The 20,129-nt window shown below is 47.3% G+C and overlaps 2 protein-coding genes across 6 annotated transcripts in view; one reads left to right on the top strand and one right to left on the bottom strand.

Annotated features, from left to right (window-relative positions):
• The first annotated feature begins 1,664 nt into the window (after positions 1 to 1,664).
• Positions 1,665 to 13,768, top strand: MORN4 (MORN repeat containing 4). Of its 3 annotated transcripts, XM_036111578.2 has the most exons (6): positions 1,665 to 1,827; positions 5,008 to 5,125; positions 9,897 to 9,994; positions 11,520 to 11,634; positions 12,035 to 12,144; positions 12,408 to 13,768. In XM_036111578.2, the coding sequence occupies exons 3-6, from the start codon at positions 9,928 to 9,930 to the stop codon at positions 12,554 to 12,556; spliced, it is 441 nt and encodes a 146-aa protein (XP_035967471.1). In that variant the 5' UTR covers positions 1,665 to 1,827; positions 5,008 to 5,125; positions 9,897 to 9,927; the 3' UTR covers positions 12,557 to 13,768. The 3 variants fall into 3 exon arrangements, with proteins under 3 accessions (XP_035967471.1, XP_035967469.1, XP_077933411.1); XM_036111576.2 differs by lacking the exon at positions 5,008 to 5,125; XM_078077285.1 differs by lacking the exons at positions 1,665 to 1,827; positions 5,008 to 5,125 and adding an exon at positions 2,742 to 2,827.
• HOGA1 (4-hydroxy-2-oxoglutarate aldolase 1) overlaps positions 7,568 to 20,129 on the bottom strand; it is a 28,867-nt gene continuing 16,305 nt past the window's right edge. For 2 of the 3 annotated variants that reach the window (XM_078077281.1, XM_036111567.2), the window contains one exon: positions 14,961 to 15,894. In XM_078077281.1, the coding sequence (XP_077933407.1) occupies positions 15,745 to 15,894 (150 nt within the window). In that variant the 3' untranslated portion in view covers positions 14,961 to 15,744. Of the gene's footprint in view, positions 7,754 to 14,960; positions 15,895 to 20,129 lie in introns of those variants that run through there. The other variant, XR_004923324.2, reaches the window with a different exon arrangement.

Here is a 20,129-nt window from a genome sequence, read left to right on the forward strand (position 1 = left end):
AGCATGTACCCCCTTTCTTTCCATTTTTACTGATGCCATTTACTTTTGAGACTCTCAATATATCTTAGCTACATTATTAAAATAGCTTGTGAGTTTGTTTCTCTGCTTCCAATCTCTCTGGTTATCTCTGAGCATCACTACCAGATTAATTTTCTTAAAACACTGGTTTCCTGGTGTCACTGCTCTGATTAAGAAACTACATTTTTTATTGCAGTAAAATATGCATATTTATCATTTTAACCATTCCCAAGTGTACAGGTCAGTAACATTAAATACATTCACAATGTTGCATAACCATCACCACTGCCTATACCCAAAACATTTTAATCATCCCAACAAAAACTCTGTATCCATTAAACAATAAGTTCCTCTTTCTCTAGCTCCTGGTAACTTCAACTTTCTGTGTCTATGAATTTGCCCATTCAAACACTACATTTTGCAAACCATATCTTCCCCCTAATTTTTCAGGTTTCTCCATAACTTAACCACAATCTATTTAACCTTATTTCATCAAATTTTCTAATATACTTTCTCTAATCTAATAAGATCTGTTTTCTTGACATGCCATTCTCTCAACAACTGTATTTATATTTATAGTCACTACCACATAGTTTAGCATGCTTAACCATTGAGTGTTAGAGCTGGTTGAATCTTACAGGTCTGCTAGTCCAATCTCATTTTATAGGCTGGAGAACTTAATAACTTGCTTGAAGTCACACACACTTGGTGGCAGACATGGGATTTGAACACAGAATCCAAGTCTTTTAAAACCATGTAAACTGCTGTTTATGGAGCACTTACAATGCACAGACACAGTACTGAGCATTTTACACTGTATTCTCATACAAGTGCTGGGGAGTCTTTATCATTATCATTATTTTCATTTTCTATTCCACAGATGAGGAAACGCCCAAATCAGAGAAGCAGTTTGTTTACTCTCTTCATGCACTTGCCTTCTTTTAATAATTAAATATAGTCTTGAATTTTTCCATGGGCATGAATCTTTTCTTCTCCACATCTAGGCAGTAAGTCCCATGAGGGCAGCGATCACGTCTTTTCTAGCTGCATTCACATTGGTCAGTAAATAAACATGTGGATAAAAGGATTGGCGTGCACGATATTTGGAGAATCTGCTCCAATCTTGACACTGTATTTTAAACACAAAAGATCTGAGTAATGACAACAACACAAATCCTTACAATGAGTGAATGCAGAAGTGTCCTGGTATCACAGTGCTGGCACGGGGCTGACACACATTAAACCGCAGCTGCTTGGTCCAGCATGTTACAATTCACAAAGCTGAAACTCAAAAGCCAGGTTTGGGTTCTGTCCTCAAACTCCAGGGAGGAGCCATTTACATCTCTGAAGGTCCGCGCAGGATCCGAGCCGCTTGAATTGGTGGTCACTGTTGTTTCTGACCCAGGTTTTGTTTTGTTTTTGTCGACGTTTAGGCTAGGCTGTCTCTGGGTAGACGAGACCTAAGGTCTCTCTCCATCAGGTGGCGGAGGTAGGACCGTGGGTTCAGCCCCACCCCTCTCTCGGATGTTTGACCCGAGCTCTTGAGACACTCCGCCCCGCACAAAGATGGCGCAGAGTCCGCGCTGGGCCAATGGAAAGTGGCGTTGCTCCCGGTTGCCTAGGTTACAGCCAATGGGCAGCGGGAATTGCGCCCAGTGCGGCCGCCCGGGATGGCGGCGTCAAGTGGGGCAGGCGCTGGTGGAGGTGTTGGGAGAGGCTGGTGGCAGGGGCGAGCCCGGCGGAGGCGCCGTCCCGGCCGCTGCAACCCCGCGTCTGGGCGTGATTGTCATCCCGAAAGGCGGAGCTCAGGTTGGCCGGCAGCGCAGGAGGGAGGGGGCCAGGAGAGTGTGGTTGGTGAGGAAGGGACTGAGGAGCCCATCCCGAGATGACTGGCTGGGGATGGTGACTCCATCCAGGACGCGCTGACCAGAGGGCGGGGCCGGTGGGGTGCCGAACCCGGGCCTCCGGTCTCTACCGCTGGGGCCGAGGCCAGGGAGAGCCCACGGTACCCGGCTTGGCGAGCGGGTGGGTGGGGGCTGCGTCCGGAGGGGATGGCAGACCAGTGTGAGCAGAGACCTGGCCCAGGCGGTAGAGCGGAGCTCGGGTAGAGGGAAAGATCGGTGCTGGGATGCAAGAACGGGGTGGGAGATCGACTAGGAAATGTTAGTTGGGTCCAGGGCTTTGTTTGGCCTGGGCCCGCTTCTCACACTCTGGTGGAGAGACGTCCCACACAACGAGGCTTGGGGAATGGGATACCTCAGTTAGTGGAGGTGGCACGCCAGCTGGGTGGCATCTCCAAACTGCTTAGGTATCCGCAGGAGTAGCTCGGCTTTATTAGAACTCGGTCCAGGCATTTCCTTTTTCATGAAATAGGATGGCAGTCCTCATCACCCTCAAGTCTTTTTTTTTTTTTTTTTTTTTTTAATCTTTCTGGTGTCAGGATTTTCTTCCCACTTTCTTCAATCTGTCCCACAGTCTTCCTAAATAAGACCAGTCTTCCTAAATAAGATCTTTATCTGGTAACAAAACATTTCTTTTTTTTTTTTTTTACTTTTCGAGTTCACGGAAGACATAGTAAAAAGACTTGTAGACTTATAAGAAAAACAGTTATTTCAAGCTCATTTAAAACACTTTAAAAGGAATGTGTGACTTTTTGTTCTAGGTTTCTTACAAGCCTAATTTTTGTTCACCAAAGTCTTCCTTTTCTTCTCTTTAGGATTCTAAAAGCCTAAGACTGCTTTCTTTATAATTAAGAGAACTTTGACAAGACGGTCATACTCTGGGGAGGCTTTGGAGGAACAATGTAAAGGTATATGTAGGGAAAGCTGGCTGCCTCAAAGCAATATTCTTAAAGTGAAAATCTGTTCCTCTTTATGTTAGCTTTTTTGTTGTTGTTGTTGTTAATCTGAATTTGAACAGAAGACATCTTGAATGCATAAATATTTTGTAGCAAGTTTGATTTCTAAACTCTAAAAAAAGACAAATGGAATGGAAACAAAAGTTAACATTCCTGTCTCCAAGTTCTATTTGGAAATGTCTGGGTGAGGAGAAAATAAAGATGGCAGGGATGTAGTCTGTTGCGCAGACCAATAGTATATTCGGTTCAGGGACAAAAGTCATTTTCTTTTAGATAAATGTTTGGATTGATCATTTGCAACCCATCTATCAAAAGAGCAGAAGGGGTGGGTATCTGTTTAAAAGCCTGAATCTTCTTGGTTTTGTGGCTAGATGCCATATGTATGCTGAAGCCTAAATTCCTAGGCTACGTGTTCTCTTTAAGATTTTTTGGGTAACTGATATAAATACTGATTTGCATCCTTCTTAAAGTGTTGGGTTTTCAGTCTTCATCAGCGCCGGCTATCCTGTATTAAACTAGATTTGTCTCAGTGACCATGATTTCTTTTTGGGTCAGTGGCTGCACAGCTGACAATTACTTAGCATGGCTAATTATAGAAGTCATAAATGAAAATCGCTGTCCCAGGCGGTGACAGTATCAGTTATTTGGACATAGGTAGAAGTTTCTAGTCAAATGTGTTCAACGTGGCCTGAGACCCATAGAGTCCACGTGTGTCCTTTAGTTAGCACTTCCGATTGTGTTCTTGGGAATGGACATCATGTTGACCAGCAACTGTTGAAAGGAGTTTGCTCTGTCTCCCTAGATAAAGAAAGGAATGGAAATGTACTTTTGGAAAAACACATGAGAGAGGAGGTGGCAGGGTTAGGTGGAGAGATGATGTTCCAGTTACTATAGCTGTATAACATTATACCCCAACCTTAGCTGCTTAAAACAACCGAGTGATGCTCACAGATTCTGTGAATCAGGAATTTGTAAAGGGCATCATGGGGATGACCTCGCTCTGCTCCATGCTACCTTAGATGGGATGCCGACTCAGTGGCTGGGAGCTAGAATCATCTGCAGGCTCCTTTGCTCACAGCTGGTGCCTGGGGTAGGCTGATTCAAAGATGAGAATTGCCAACTGGAGCACCAACACATGTGGCTCTTTGTGGCTCAGCTTCCTCACAGCACGGTAGCCCCACTGTAGTAAGACTTCTTCTGTGGTGGCTCAGGTCTCCAAGTGCAAGCGTACCAGTGAGCAAGAGGGAAGATGCATCACCTTTTCTGATCTGACCTCAGAACACACCATCTCTTCCATCGTGTTCTATCGGTTGAAGCAATCACAAGCCTGCCCCGATTCAAAGAAGAGGAGTTAGACTCCACCTTTTGATGGGGCAATGGCAAGGTCAAATTATAGAACGCGTAATACAGGAGGTAAGACTGCAAATGTCTTTGGAAATTACAATCTGCCACATTTGGTAATTAGAGGATGATCTTTTCAGGTTCATTGGCATCTTTAAAAACTTTAGGATCTATTCCCTCAGAGTAACAGCATACCAAAAGAGTGGCTACGTTTACAGTTTGAGGGGCTGACTAGTACTTTGTCCAAAGATAGTCTTCACACTGGAGAAACGCCATTCCCTTTCTTTCAGGGACCTTCTGTTGGTCCCTCTGAAACAAGTGGGATACCACTGTGTGGAAGTTTCACATAGCCTTGAGAAAAAGTAAACAGATGCTGGAGTCTGCTGCCTCTGAGCCCCTGGGCAGTCAGACTGACTCCTCACAAGCACCACAGTAACTCCTTCCAGACCTCGGAGTGAAGACAAGTTTACAGCTGCCAGACATCAAAAGGAAATGCCCTTATCTTATCATCTCCCTGCATACATCATGATTCTGTATTTATGTTTCGGAATGGTTGTTTAGTGATAAGATTTATTATAAGACACGGCCTTTAAGATTCTGACTTGTTTTGAAGGAATGAAATATTTCAGATTTGTTCCATAAGCTGACTTTTAGTGCGCCGACTTCATTAGTTCTGGAAAGAGCTGAAGACGGCCTGTAGTTGTCAAAGCTTCTCTGGACTGGAAAGAGTTTTCCTCTGCAGTTTCAATGGCAAACTGCTTCTCTTCCCCTCATTAATGTTGTATTTGCAGTGGAGTCATGCTGCCCTCTACCCCAGGCACACTGATGCTGGGCTGACAGCAAGAGGCTTGAGCCTGCACTTGGACGCTGACCTTGTGGAACGTTGGTGGAGCAGAGATGGCACACCAGGTACAGCGTCACCATCAGAGAACGCAGCCCCAGAGCTTTCCAGGGGCTTTAGGACAAGAAGAAAATGATCCCTGCCGCGGGACATCTTCTGCTATGTGAGAGAGCCTGGGCGTGGAGCTCCTGAGTAGCAACAGCGAGAAAATCCCTGGTGGAGCTGTGGGAGGGGCTCCCAGACATCACTGGAAGAGCTTCCCAAGCTGGCCTCATTATGGGGGTAGAAACGAATGCTGCTCCCTATTTGGGGGAGAGCCAGGGATTCTCAGGATTCATCTGTCCTCAAAGCTGGGAGGAAACGAGAGCTTTGAGACAGGGCCGGGGCCCAGAAGATGTGATTGAGCCCCGCTCTGTTCAGGGCCAGCTGTTTGCACATCAGACCATTTCTGGGCTTACAGCATCTATATCCAAAAGCATCATGACATAGGCCAAAATTAAAATATCCCATGGGATGGCCATAAAAAACAGACAGGTGGCAATTGTAGTTTACTTTTTCTCACCTGAGAATTTACCTCAGGCAAAATTGCTGAATTTTTTTCCAAATGTTATTTTAATTATATTGGTAGCATTTTTATACTGAGACTTTAGAGAAATTTCCATTACAGTAAGTGAATGTGTGAGTTGAGGTGTCTATTTTGGAAGGAGGAAAAGAATAATATTTAAGGAACAGGGCCTGGTGGTGTTCTAGGTACTTTCATGTATCTTATTTAATTTATTTTTTAAGATTTTATTTATTTAACTGACAGAACAAGCAGAGGGAGCAGCAAAGGGAGAGGGAGAAGCAGGCTTCCACTGAGCAGGGAGCCTAAAGTGGGGCTCGATCCCAGGACCCTGAGATCATGACCAGAGCCAAGGCAGACACTTAACCGACTGAGTGATCCAGGCACCCCAGTGTATCTTCTTTAATTTAATCCATGCCAATTCTCTGAAATAGGTTTATTTTCTGTACTTTACAGGGGAGGAGACCAAGGTTTAAAGGCATTTAAGTAACCTTCCCGAAGTTACAGAGTGCACTGGGGTGGGAGCCCCGGTATTGGCGCTCCTGGGCCCACATGCCACTCTATTACACTGGGAGGCATGTGGGATAGGAAGACAGGATGGGGTTTAGGAGCATGGGCCCCAGAGGCCGACCCCCAAGTCTCTGCTTCTAACTTGCACGTTAGCTAGGGTTCCTTGGTGAACTTACTTACCCTCTCTACTCCTCAGTTCCCTCATCCATAAAGTGGAAATGATAGTACTACCCACCTCATAAAGTTGTGAGCTGAAATTAGATTATGTATTTAAAAAACACTTATAGCACACAGTAAGGAGTCAATTCCTGTTAGTTGCTGTTGTAAAGATACTTCAAATAGCTTCTCTGGGGTTAGCTCAGTTGATTCCAGAGTGTTGTGTTGGCTGACCTGGAGTATAAATAACCCAGCCCCATCTACCATCACAATTTGGAGAATACAAACTAATGTACATCTTGTTTTAGTTGAACATTTAAAGCATCATTTTAGTATCAAATGTGCCAGATCCCTCTTGTACTGAGGAACCTACTCTTTGTAAGCCCATCTTGTTGTTCCATAATGGAAACAGCAATACAACCATTAACATTGTGTGTGATTTGGGCTTCTCTGGGACTTGAAGAAAGCTGACTGTTGGCATCAGGCCGCAGGGATTTAAAAATCCACTCCTGTTTGGTCCTCCAGGCCTGGCCCACATGCTCTGAAGAAGAGGTGCCCTTGTCCTGTTGGAACTCAATCAGATGCTTGAGGGTTAGACTCGAGGTTCATTTTTTTTTTTAAGATTTTATTTATTTATTTGAGAGAGAGAGAGAGTGCACAAGGGAGCGGGGAGGGGCAGAGGGAGAGGGAGGGGCAGAGGGAGAGGGAGAAGCAGACTCCCGGATGAGCAGGGAGCCCAGATGCAGGGTTCCATCCCAGGACCCTGGGATCATGATCTGAGTCAAAGGCAGACGCTTAACCGACTGAGCCACCTAGGCACCCCTCTAGGTTCATTTTTTTTTTAAGATTTTAGTTATTTGGGGCGCCTGGGTGACTCAGTCATTAAGCGTCTGCCTTCAGCTCAGGTCATGGTTCCAGGGTCCTGGGATCGAGCCCCGCGTCAGGTTCCCTGCTCAGCGGGAAGCCTGCTTCTCCCTCTCCCACTCCCCCTGCTTGTGTCCCCTCTCTCGCTGTGTCTCTCTCTGTCAAATAAATAAAAAATCTTTTAGAAATAACGATGGAGAGAGAGAGTGAGTGAACAGATGAGCAGGGGGGAGAGGGGAGAAGCAGGCTCCCTGCTGCAGGGAGCCTGATGCGGGGCTCGATCCCAGGACCCTGGGATCATGACCTGAGCTGAAGGCAGATGCTTAACCCACTGAGCCACCCAGGCACCCCCCTCTAGGTTCATTATTAATAACAGGGGACCTTTCAATAGTGATTTATAGATCAGAGAACTTTCACACATAGTTTATCTGTTTATTGGAGTAATAGTCCCCACGCTTTCAAGTGTGTAGCAATCCAACGATGTGCTTGTTAAAACTGCAGATTCCCCGGCTCTAACTTACAGAATCTGATTCAGTAGATCTGGGTGTGGGCCTAGGACTCTGCGTTGTCACAGTCACTTGCAAAAATGTTGTATTGCTTAGATCTGGAAAAGATGAAGAGGTGAGTAAACAGACCTAGAAATTAAATAAGAAGTAGGGATTGCACTTGTAAAAATATGTCAAATGCTTATTTGTCTCTGTTCATATTTAATGATATTTTAGGTATCTTAACCCCCTTCTTATAGGATATCTTTTTTTTTTTTTAAGATTTTATTTATTTGACAGAGAGAGACACAGCGAGAGAGGGAACACAAGCAGGGGGAGTGGGAGAGGGAGAAGCAGGCTTCCCACTGAGCAGGGAGCCCGATGCGGGGCTCGATCCCAGGACCCTGGGATCATGACCTGAGCTGAAGGCAGACGCTTAACGACTGAGCCACCCAGGCGCCCCTAGGATATCTTTGAATACAAGCATTCTTTTACTGCACACATGAAGCCATACCTAGCCAGTCTCCAAATGTTACTGGATGTTTGTTTTTCTGTAATATCTCTGTCATCACCACTCCTTCCTTCTGCTCCCATTACGCTGTTATCCCCTCAGTGCAGGCCTCACGATCTTGTACCTGGGTCAATCAGTTAGCTTTTGCTGGGTAATAACACACCACCTCAAAACATAGTGGCTTAAAACAACCACCATGTATTTAGTCCGTCATTCTGTGGCTCAGTAATTTGGACCTGGGCTCAGGAGCAGCTCTGCTGGTCATGCCTGAGCTCACCCATGCATCTGTGGGCAGTTGGGACAGCAGCTCCACTTGACCCCTCGTCACCAGCCAACTCGCCCGGGCTTGTCCACAGGGGGGCAGGACAGTTCCAAGTGCAGTGAGAGGGCAAGCCCCGTGTGGACGAGCACTTTCCAAACCTCTACCCACCCAGACCCAGCGGGTGGGGGAATAAAGTGACTGTTAATGGAGGTGCTGCCGTGTCATCACAAGGGCACGAGCAGAGGGAGAGCGATTTGTGCTCGTTTTCACAGTCTCCTGAATGATCACATCTCCTGCCTTGCAAGCTTTTCTGGCTGTGGGCTTTGCTGCTACAAAGCATCCTGTTTCCTGCTGCCACGTTCATTTCCCATAAGCACTGCTTTCATATTATGTGCCTGTTCATAAGCCCCCAGAGCCTTCGTCTTTCCCCCTCCTTATTAGCTGTAAACTCTTCTGCCTAGCTTTCCAAGGTCTCCTTAGAGTAGCTGGACCCAAAAAGCAGAGCGTGCAATACAAGAGAGAAAGAACTAGCAGCAGTCAGAGGAGGCCGGGACACTAGTCCAGCCCGGCCACAGACTAGCTCTTCACTTCTCTTTCTCCGTTTATGAAGTGACGGAATTTGGATTTAAATCTGAGAGGTTTTTTTTCAGATTTCAGATTTCCGCTGAGTACCTAGACAAACTTAATTCCTATTACTCCTTAAATAAACCTTCCACTGCAGTAAAACCCAGCTTATTAGTTTCCCACTGAACATCCAGCTTACATAGCTCTCTGTGCTTTCATTCCCCAGGTTTTCTCCACGGGTAACTGCCTTTTGCTTTCTTGACCACTTGTTTTCAGTTGTGCCCAGCCCTGTCTCTGTTCATCTCTGCCATCCAGTTTGGCACTTAATGACATTATCTCTCATATTGTTCTGTCTTTCCATTATTAGTCTTACCAGCTAGACTGTAAACTCATTGAAGGAAGAGACTATATTTTACACATCAACTAAACACATAGTAGCTATCAAGCAAATATTTGTAGATTAATCCTCAGTTTCTATCCCAGGTCATAGAAAATTGGAACTAGCTGATAACTTTTTTTTTTTAAGATTTTACTTATTTATTTGAGAGAGATAGAAACAGCATGAGTTGGAGGGGTGGGCAGAAGGAGAGAGAGAATCCCAAGCAGACTCTGTGCTGAGCGATCCCAAGACCCTGAGCTCACGACCTGAGCTAAAACCAAGAGTCGGACGCTTAACCGACTGTGCCACCCAGGCGCCCCAGGCTGAGAACTTTTAAAACCAGTAGGAGGATGAGACTGCTTGAGCAGAGGTGGTGATGATGAGGGTGGGGGTGGGGGAATTGGAGAAGTGAGTATGTTTGTTAAATGTATCCAAGGTAATATACTTATTGGGCTGGTTAGTTGATAGACTGTATCAGCAAAATTGGTTTGCAGGCCTTTCCTCCAGCCATCCTGTGACTCTGGTTCTCTCCCCTGTTTCCTGCAGTCGTTATCCTTTTCTTCCGTACGCTGTCACCATGACCCTGACTAAAGGTTCCTTCACCTACTCCAGTGGGGAAGAATATCGAGGCGAGTGGAAGGAAGGTGAGAGAACCCCCCCCCCCCCGACCGGGGATCATTTGGCTGTAGGACAAATACATCAGGCTATAGAATTCAACTGGATGAGTCTTCATGTCTGATTCCAGGATTTAATCTGAATAGTAATAGTGCCTTTCCTTTTCTTTGATTTTAGGATTAAATAAAGGAATTAGAAAATGCCATTGGTTGCCCAATCTCCAGCAATGAGTTAAATCTTTCTGCTTCGGAATATGAAGTGTCTTAACATCTTTTTATCCTTTTGTGTTATTATTTGGGAATTGTTTTTTATAAATACTCATGTACCAGGCAGAGTAAAATGAATTATTTTGAGTGCCTACAAACTGGAAAGTACAGAATTCATTGCAATGACTTGGTTCCAATGAATTTAAAAAGTTAAGGAAGATCTGGAAATTAGGACAGATAGATACTCAAGAGCAAATGACAGTCGTTGCCTTGAATTTCCTGTGACAGCTCATTGCATTTGGAAATATCTAGTCACAGGATTGGTGAAATTCTTCAGAGCCTGAGAAACACAGTCTGACCACTTAAAAGCCTCGTGGGGCCAATCCTAGCAAGCCACAAAGTGCCCCGAGGCGCCTTGACTTCCTACCGTTGTGCCAGTGAAGAGAAGTTTAGACCATTTCGACATTCACCCCATTCTTTTCATGTTAGATCCCTACAGCTCATGAATTCTTGAGCCCTGAGAGGAGAAACTGGGCAGATGGGATGTGACCTTGCTCGGTACCTCCCCTGCCTTTCTCCTGCCTCCCCAACACCTGCTGTCCCCTCAAATCTGGCCAGTTAGAGGTGCCATTCTGCCAGGCGGTCTCTATCCCCGGGAAGAACTCCCTCATACTCTGTTAGAAAGACATGATTGCTCCTCCCGCGTCTTGCTGTTTTCTGGTCAGTTCGACGGGTAAGCACAGCCCTACTGACGGAACAAAGCCCGAATCAGTGTTGCCAGGCAGCCTGGTAGGTTTGCTCCCTAGCTGCACAGTTCCATGTGGCACTGTTTTCTCGCAGAGAGGCAACGGAAGTAAGTGGTGAGGGCTCTCCGGCCAGGATGCCTGCTGCGTTTTTCATTCTTGCTCTGCCACTCAACAGTGGTCGTGAGTAAGTGATTTAGCTTCTCCTAGCCTTGCTTTCTGCATCTGTGAAACGGGAATAATAATAGTACTGTGCCTACCTCTTAACGTCGTGAGGATTAGATAGGATGATCAGTACAAAGGGCTCAGAAGAGTGCCTGACACATAGTGAGGGCGCTCTGGTAGCTAGTGTTATTTTTCAGCGCTCTCTTATTCATACCGACAGAGACCTGCTCCACAGCTGATGCCTGTGACAGGTGGGAAGGTCCCAGGAGCCGGGTTTTCCTGGTGCCTGACTCTGGGTAGTAGTTCTCTGCCCAGCTGACATCACTGCTTCTCTTCTTTGCTTTGCGCGTCGGGTGACGAAAGACAAGGGATGTTAGGCAGCGAGGGGGTCCCTGAAGCTGCCCCATCCCAACCTGACAACTGTCGTTCTCTTTGCTCAGGCCGCAGACATGGTTTTGGTCAACTGATGTTTGCAGATGGTGGCATCTACCTGGGTCATTTTGAGAATGGGCTCTTTAATGGCTTCGGGGTACTGACCTTCTCCGATGGCTCAAGGTAAGTCCTGGGTCATTCCTTTCTCAGCTTTGATAGTGATAAATAGCTGGTCAGACCTGAGCTTGGCCCAGGCCCTCTGAAAACAGGCAAGAAGTAAGCAGTTCTTTTATGAGTTACTTTATAAGTAGATCTAAAATTTGAAATGGCAAGGAGCCAAGTGACCTTCCACCCGACTGCCATTCTCTTGTGTTACCTCCTTGAGATTAGAGCCCCATATCACACATGCTCTCTGGCCCTCCTCTGCCGGTTGGGAGTGGGGTGGGTGGGGGCAGGGATTCTGACACAAGCAGAATGCGCTCAGCTCCTTGCTGTTAATAAGTAACACTCACTGGTAGCTGCTTCACAGTGAACCTCCGTAGCTCGCTACCCACCCTGCCTCTCCCATCTCATGTTTCTGCAGGTATGAGGGGGAGTTCGCCCAGGGCAAGTTTAATGGCGTCGGAGTCTTCATTCGACATGACAACATGACATTTGAAGGGGAATTTAAAAATGGCAGAGTAGACGGTTTTGGTAAGTCACAGCCCCGCAGGACGGGCGACCGGGGGGAGCATACAAGGGGGGAGTACACCTTGTTAGCTTGGATGCTTTCGGGGATGTCTACCAATCCCTAGCGACCGGGCCCTGACGCCGGTCTGTCGAACTTGCCCGTCCAGTGCTCCCGCTCTCAGGAGTAAGAGCTGCAGGTTTTCCTTCCTGCCGCCCCGTGGTACCTAGCTGCTTTCTGAGTCACGCACGCCCTTGTCGGTCCCGTATTTCCTCTGTCCCCCTCAAAGGCCTGCTGACCTTCCCTGATGGTTCTCACGGAATACCCCGCAATGAAGGGCTGTTTGAGAACAACAAGCTGCTGCGGCGTGAGAAGTGCTCCGCAGTCGTGCAGCGGGCCCAGAGCGCCTCCAAGTCGGCCAGAAGTCTCACCGCCTGACGGACGTCGGGCACCCGCTCCCAAGCACGGGCCAAAGTGCGGGCCCCATGGCGCCCTCGAGGCGAATCCATGAACCAGATGGGAGAGGAGAGGAGAATGCCCATGGAGCAGAGGGCTGGAGACATGCCCCCTCACCTGCCCAGTGGGGATTCAATGACGAAAGTCGTGAGGATTCTGGCCCCCCGGCCCACAGCAGGGTCACCAGTGCCGTCTCTGCCTCTCTCCCTGGTTGGTATTCTTTGTCCCTAACGCCTCGGGTCGCCCAGTGCAGACCTGCTTCTACTCGATTTCCTGCCAACGGAGGCAGGATCTCTTCATTCTGCCTGTACTGGGGGCAGATGATCCTGGCCCCAGGTTAGGGCTAGTGCTTTGTGCTACCCTGGAGAAACAGGGAGAAACACAGGGGTGGCTTAGACAGCTCCGCAGGCCTGTGAAAGTCAAAGCCAGAGCGTTTCCGTGTGTCACCCCCTCATTGGCTGCTGGTTGGCTTCATGGCTCCGGGCCTTCCACTTTGTCTCCCCAAGCTGGTATTTGTGTCTGCTTGTCCCCCTGTGAAGGGTACGGTAAGAGTGCGATTTCCCTCTCCCCTGACTGTACAAGCTGTCTTCCTTACCTGAGGTCCAGCAGCTAATTTTTGCCCCATTTGTGCCTCTCTCCTTCCTTAGACACAGGACAGGATCCCTTTTGGGGCTAGTCAAGAAACTGATACAAGGAGTCATCTCATAACGTGTATTTGTTACTTACTCCGGGGCAGAGGACAAACATCTCTGGGCCACTTAAGGCCCTACCATGGAGTGACTGAATTCTTAGGGGTGGGTTGGGCTGACACAGCCCCTTCCCAGCGGACCTGTAGGTCAGACCCACCTCAACCCCTTGGAGCTTGGGGAGAATTGGACCCATCCTAGGACCGAAGTGAACCAAAAGAGAGTTTGGCTCCTTACATTTGGTTTCCTGTTAACTCTTCCACCACGAGCTTGGCCTTCAGGCCTGGGGGTCAGATCTGGATGGATAGGATCCCTGCGTAGTTCATCACGGAGGCCTCCAGTTATCCCAGAACCCAGACATGCCCACTCCACTCCCAGCCCCTTATCCTCACACTGAATGTCTCCTCAACAGCAGATTGTGGTGGAGATTATAGCCGTGTGCCTCTATTTATTCTCTGAGTTGTACTGTAGAAACAGGTGTTTATGAAGAATAAACAAATCACCAGAACTGCCTGTACTTCGTTTCTTGACTCTTGCTCTGCATCCTGATCATGGATCAACCCATTTGCTGTTTCTAAAAGTTCATCACAGATGGGGGCTTGGAACTGACACCGCACACTTTACTACGTAGTACCTAATTCTCAAAACCTCTGCAAGGCAGGAGTTTTTTGTTTTTTTTTCCTTTTAAATCAGACAGGCTCAGGTTGCCCAAACTAGGAAGTGGCAGAGCTGGGTGGGATTTGTATCCTGGTTTTTCTGATTCCAAATCACTTGCCACTGTACTTCTTTTGTCCTGAGCGTCCAGAGTGCCCACATCCTGAGACCAGTTATTGTCACACCTCCTAGGTAACCTTGGGCAAGTCAACTCCTGCCTGGGTTTCCCTTTCTCTGCAACAGCACCTCCCCGACTGAGCTAATGTGCAGTGTTCACCTGCCACGCTAACCCCTGCACATGTGTGATCTTATGGAGCCCTGAGAGAAAGGAACTGTTACTATCCCCAAATTACAGATCGGGTCGGGCACTTAAGTAGTTGCCCAAGGTCCCATCGACCCTAAGGGGCATATCTAAGAACTTAAACCCAGGCCTGCTTAATTTAAGCCCAGAGGCTGAGTGCTTTACCAGTACACCGACCAGCCTCCCGAGCCCTAAATTCTGCCCCATAACTAAGCTGGATTCTCCTCTGAGCCCAGATCTTCTGGACGTTGCCTTGTGAGAAGAGCCCAGGTGCTAAGCCCCAAGCTTCAGTACCATCCAGATGGCCAATTTCAGTTGAAGATTGATACCTTTTATAGTCTCTCCTCTAGGCTTTGTCCTAAACAAGGATCTGTTTACCTTTCTTTTTAGCCAGAGTAATTTTTAAAACATTCATCTCTGGTTTACTGCCACTAGTCAAGTATCACTGAGTAAGGTTAAACATTTTTTGAGAAAGCAGTCTTTTTGGTTAATGTGCTAAAGTGTTTCTAAATATCTCAGTTGAATCTTTTTGCCTCCTACCTCCCAGTCAGAACTTCAATAAGCCTTTCCCCTTGGCCACCACTGATCTAATACCTCGTTTGCTGTGGACTCTTAGGGCCTCTCTCAGAGCTGGGAGAAAGCAGACCTTGAAGGTTAAATTGCCTCTAGGAAGGTTCTTGACATCTAGGCAGGAAACCTGAGACCTACATGGCAGCGAGGTGTCAATTTGTACATGGCCACACTGTTTTCACTTATTCAGCTTTATTGCAAGAACAAAGTATTATTTTTAACAATGAAAGCACAGTGCCTAAGGCAAGAGGATGGCCAGGTTTTAGACCAAGTCTCCCTCCCTAATGTCTCAGACCTAGGTTGGCTAGAAGTCTCCTTGAATGTAACATTTATCCACCAGGGGTCATTATTTACCAACTCTGGCAAGCCCCTGGATGGGCTCTGTGCTCTCTACGGTTGAGATCAAGGCTAGAGATGAGACTATGAGATAATCAAAATGGATTTAGGAAAGGGCACTGTGTCAGGAATGCAGCTTGGGGGCCTTTCAAAGGCCAGTGACACTTCTGATTAGGTTTCCGAACCCACCGCTTTCCCGGGAAGGAGTCAGTTCTTAGGAATAGCTCTGGCTCCCCACTGCACTGTGCTGGGCTCAGGTGTGTACCCCCAAGTCTAAGCGGCCGTCCCATCAGTAAAATACATGACCTTACTTGTGCCCAGTACCCCCCTGCTCTTGCCCTCTAGCTCCTGGTCACGTCCCAGGGCACAGGAAGGCACAGTAGAAGGACAAGCAATTGCTCCTTCCCAGACTGAAGGTCTCTAGAGAGCAGAGTTTAGGATACAAATGCCAGCAGTCATGGGGCTGTGAGAATAGGAAATGGGGATGCACGGCAGAGCCTGGGAGAGGCTACCTGGAGGACTGAAGTAGGGAAACAGGCTTTGAAGCCTTGTACCCCCATGTGCCTCTTCGACTGCAGGTACAAGGCAGGAAGCTGAGATGGGCTCGGGTCCTCTCCTTGCCCTCAGAGCCAGCCATTACTGCTGAAATCCATACGCAGCTCCTCCTCGTCCGTGGGGCTCAGCTCCTGCAAGGGGGCTCGGCAGGGGCCTCCATAGTAGCCAAACCAGTCCATGGCCTTCTTCAGCCCGGGGATCCCAAAGCGCCGGGTCACCTGTGAAGCAGGGCCTGTTAGAAGAGACTGGGGAACCCCTGCATACACATGTCTGGGACACAGGTGTCACTTTCAGAAAGTTAGGGTTCCTCCCCGCCTCCCCTGGTAGAGTAACTTTACCACATCGGTGACACCACGGTCAATTGGAAATTCAGACTGAGAGACCAGAGGGCAGGGCAGCAGTAGAGAACACGATGCCAACAACTCAGATTAAGGAAGGAAGTCACCTCCTTGGGTTTTAGGAGAAAAATCCACCCCATTGGGGAAAAAAGCGGCATTCAGTCATCAAGCTGGGATGGGAGAAGATAGCAATGCTGTGGGTCTGCAGCCCAGTTCCCAGGGACCTAGGGCCAGGGCACAGCAGGCCTGGGAAGCCAGGCAGGGGAAGGGTCTGTGAGAACCTCAGGCATAGCCCAGACCTCAACTGGCCCTGCAGGATGGACCCTGACCCACTCATAGCTCCTCCCTGACCCCAACTCTGAAAAACAATGCATCAGCTGTCCTGAGAAGTTCCACTGTGTAACCTTGTATCGTGAGCGTTTTCTCGTCTAAAAAATGAGGGGACTGGATGACATGATATCTAAAGTGTTTTCCATTGTAAGGGGGGACCTAAAGCTATTGTGATAACTTAAAATCATGCATGGGGTCTTATAGAAAATGAATCATCAAGTTTCTTTGCCTTCGGCATAGCAAATGGTTATTTCATGCTGATCAGAAGTGTTAGATGAATCTTTGACTACCTAAAAACTAGGAATGTAATCATTAATTAATAAAGTTTTATTTGGAGGGAAGGTAAAACCTTAGAAGTATGGGCTTCACGAAGGGTAAAATAATAAAAGAGGTTGGTTGCGAGCCACTGATGAATGATTGACGACTAACTGTTTACCACTAGTGGCCGGGGAATTTTTTCTTGGAATGAGTGATACGCCATCCTCCTCCCAGGCCTGGCCCCAGCCACGATGTTCTAATAACCTGGGCTTTTCACCCAAAACCTGAGTGGGGTATGAAAGACCTAGGGGAGAGGATGGGAACAAGAAGTACCTAGAGAAAGGCCGCCTTCCACCTTAGGTGCGTGAGATCTCTGAGTTGCCCCCTCCCCAGACCCACAGAAATAATTGAATGCTTTTTGTGGTAAAGAACACGGAAAGTCCTAAATATAGCCAGGGCAGGAGGCCAGCTAGGTCAGAAGGCAGAGGAAGGACATTGTGTTCGAGCAGGGCAGGGCAATAGGGTGACATCAAGCTGCTCCTGGGGGGGCTGAGCTGACAGCCCAGGCAGCAGAAAGGTGTTCCAGGCATTCCTGAATGTGTGCCCGGAGTTGGCACACAAGAAGGCACCGAGTGAAGAGGAAGGCAGGATGGCATGCGGAGAGCTAGCATGGCAGCGAGCATTCTCTCCTCCCAAGGGGCAGCCCACGGCTTCATCTGTAAAATGAGGAGATGACAACACCTACCCCATGTCACAAGAATCAAATGAGAAAAATACCACTATAAGACCAGACCTCAAGAGACCTAAAAGCTGCTCCTTTTCCTGTCCTGGTGGTATGCTGGTTCTGGAACCTTCTCTCTGCAGGTGAGTGGGCAAAGAGAGCAGAGGTCCCACCCCAGTGGAGTGTCCGGTACATACCGGACAGTCTGTGCCCTGATGGCGCTCAGCTGAATGGCCCTCATTTCTGCAGTTCTTGCATCCTATTAATAGGGCATCCTATCCCAGGAGAACCTTCACATCCAGGGGGACTCGTGCTTGCCTCCTCAGCTGTCCTTTCTCTAAAGCTGAGTTAATCTGCCCCTTTGAGGTAAAGATACAAGCTGTGAGAGAGATCTAGAGCCCACCACTTCACCCAAACAAAACATTACTGCTTAGCCTGGGACTATCACCTCAGATGCAAAATTTAAGGGGATGCCAAAAAAATCAGTCATCCAGGTAAGTGATATTTAGTGCCATATTTTTTAAAAAATCAAAATCAATGCAAAAAAAAAAATCCATGATGAACAAAGTGTCAATGTTTTAAATAAAGACAGGATCCAACAGGGGCTCCTGGGTGGCTCGGTCAGTTAAGCGTCTGACTTCGGCTCAGGTCATGATCCCAGGGTCCTGGGATCGAGCCCCGCGTCAGGCTCCCTGCTTGGTGGGTAGCCTGCTTCTCCCTCTCCCCCTGCTGCTCTCCCTGCTTGTGCTCTCTCTCTCTCTCTGTCAAATAAATAAATAAAATCTTAAAAAAAAAAAAGACAGGATCCAACAGAACCGTGCCTTGCCATATTGTGGCCCGAGGCAAAAGTAAATGTGTGCCCCTATATCCATGTTCTGTGTGTTTTTTATTGGTTCATTTTTGTTTTTCTAGGAGTAGATGCAGGAAAAAATTTTTTGATGAGGTTGTTTCTATTCAAGCCAGGGAAGTAAAATTATAATAAATTATGTTTTTAATATAGATAGAATATTTAAAACTAAAAGAATGCTGTTTTAATATACCTACTTTTTAATTTTCTAATATATTTTTTCAAATAGTTTACTGTTCTATGGGGGGCAAAAATCACCATTTAGAAAAATACTGAGCCTGGCTGGCTCAGTTGGTGGAGCCTGCAACTCCTTTTTTTTTTCTTTTTTAAGATTTTATTTATTTATTTGACAGAGAGAGAGCACAAGCAGGCGGAGTGGCAGGCAGAGGAAGAGGGAGAAGCAGGCTCCCCACCAAGCAGGGAACCTGACCTCCCCACTGAGCAGGGAACCTGACACGGGGCTAGAGGCCAGGACTCTGGGATCATGACATGAGCTGAAGGCAGACGCTTAACCGCTTAACCGACTGAGCCACCCAGGCACCCCAAGCCTGCAACTCTCGATCTTGAGGTTGGAAAGAGAAAGAAAGGAAGGGAGGGAAGGAGGGGAAATACTTAGAGTTTCCACTTCCAGGAAGATGGAATGGATGTACTTTTCCCTATTCCTCCCAACAAATATAGCTAAAAATCCTTGGACATTATATAAAAACAAACATAAGGGGGCGCCTGGGTGGCTCAGTCGGTTAAGTGGCTGCGTTCAGCTCAGGTCATGATCCCAGAGTCCCAGAATCGAGCCCCACATGGGCTCCCCACTCAGTGGGGAGTCTGCTTCTCCCTCTGCTCTTCACCCTGCTCGTGCATGTTCTCTCTCTGTCTCAAATAAATAAATAAAATCTTAAAAAACAAACAAACCTAAGACTCTGAAAGGTCGAGATAAGGAAGACAAACTAGGGACCTCAGGACCCAAGGAACACAGGGGTGAGTTCCCTGGCCTCAACTTGAAGCTTAAGAAGCCAGCAACCTCAGAATGCCAATGGGTACAGATAATACAAGCCCCCAACAAAAGCCTGTTCACTCAAGCCAAGGACCAGGAAGAAGCATCCTAGCAAAAATGGAAAACTTTAAGACAATCACCACTCTACTCCAGCCAGGCACCCCAGCAAAAACTGTGGCCCCATCCCCACCATCCCCACCCAGGCCAGCAAAGGTTGAATTGGGACACAGAACTTCTACACCACCCCCACACTCTGGCAGTAAAGAGTGCCCTTCACCCGCAACAACGGATGGTCTCAGCAGAGGCCCAGTGAGGAAAATCAGAGCTTACACGTCACTGCCCACACCGAAGGAGGTCACCCCCCTCCAGACATATTTGTAATGTCAGTGGTGGCCACGTGGGAAGCAGTAAGGAGGCATTCCTACCCCTTCCGGTCAGGGAGGTGTCACTGGAGGTCGGGGGCAGAGCTGGAATTAAAAAAAATCCTCCCCAAAAATCTCCAGGCCCAAATGATCTCACTGGAGAATTCTAAAAAACGGTTAAAAAATATTTAACACCAATTCTACACAGTCTCTTCCAGAAAATAGAAGAGGAGGGAATACTTCCCAGTCAACTGATGAAGCTATTATTATCCTAAGGCCAAAATCAGACAAAGGCAGCACCAAAACAAGGGGAAAGCTATATACACTGTCTCCTATGAATATAGACAGAAAAATCTTCAACTAAGTATTCGCAAATGGAACTCAGCAATATTGGAAAAGAGTTACACATCATGACTAAGTGGGATTTATTCCAGGGATGCAAGTCTAGTTCAATATTAGAAAACTATCCATATAACTCAGCATATTAGCAGGCTAAAGAGGAAAAAAAAATCACACAATCATATCAATCAAGGCAGAAAAGCATTTGACAAAATACCTTCTGCAATCCCACACAGACTTGATTACTATAGGTATATAATAAATCTT

This window comes from Halichoerus grypus, chromosome 7 (genome assembly GCF_964656455.1).
Source record: "Halichoerus grypus chromosome 7, mHalGry1.hap1.1, whole genome shotgun sequence".
Taxonomy (NCBI): Eukaryota; Metazoa; Chordata; class Mammalia; order Carnivora; family Phocidae; genus Halichoerus; species Halichoerus grypus.

What these genes read in the sequence shown, in the direction of transcription:
- MORN4 (XM_036111578.2), top strand. Translation starts at nt 9,928, where the DNA reads ATGACCCTGACTAAAGGTTCCTTCACCTACTCCAGTGGGGAAGAATAT. An exon ending in TCGAGGCGAGTGGAAGGAAG is followed by an intron (nt 9,995 to 11,519) that starts GTGAGAGAACCC and finishes CTCTTTGCTCAG; the next exon opens with GCCGCAGACATGGTTTTGGT. An exon ending in TGGCAGAGTAGACGGTTTTG is followed by an intron (nt 12,145 to 12,407) that starts GTAAGTCACAGC and finishes TCCCCCTCAAAG; the next exon opens with GCCTGCTGACCTTCCCTGAT.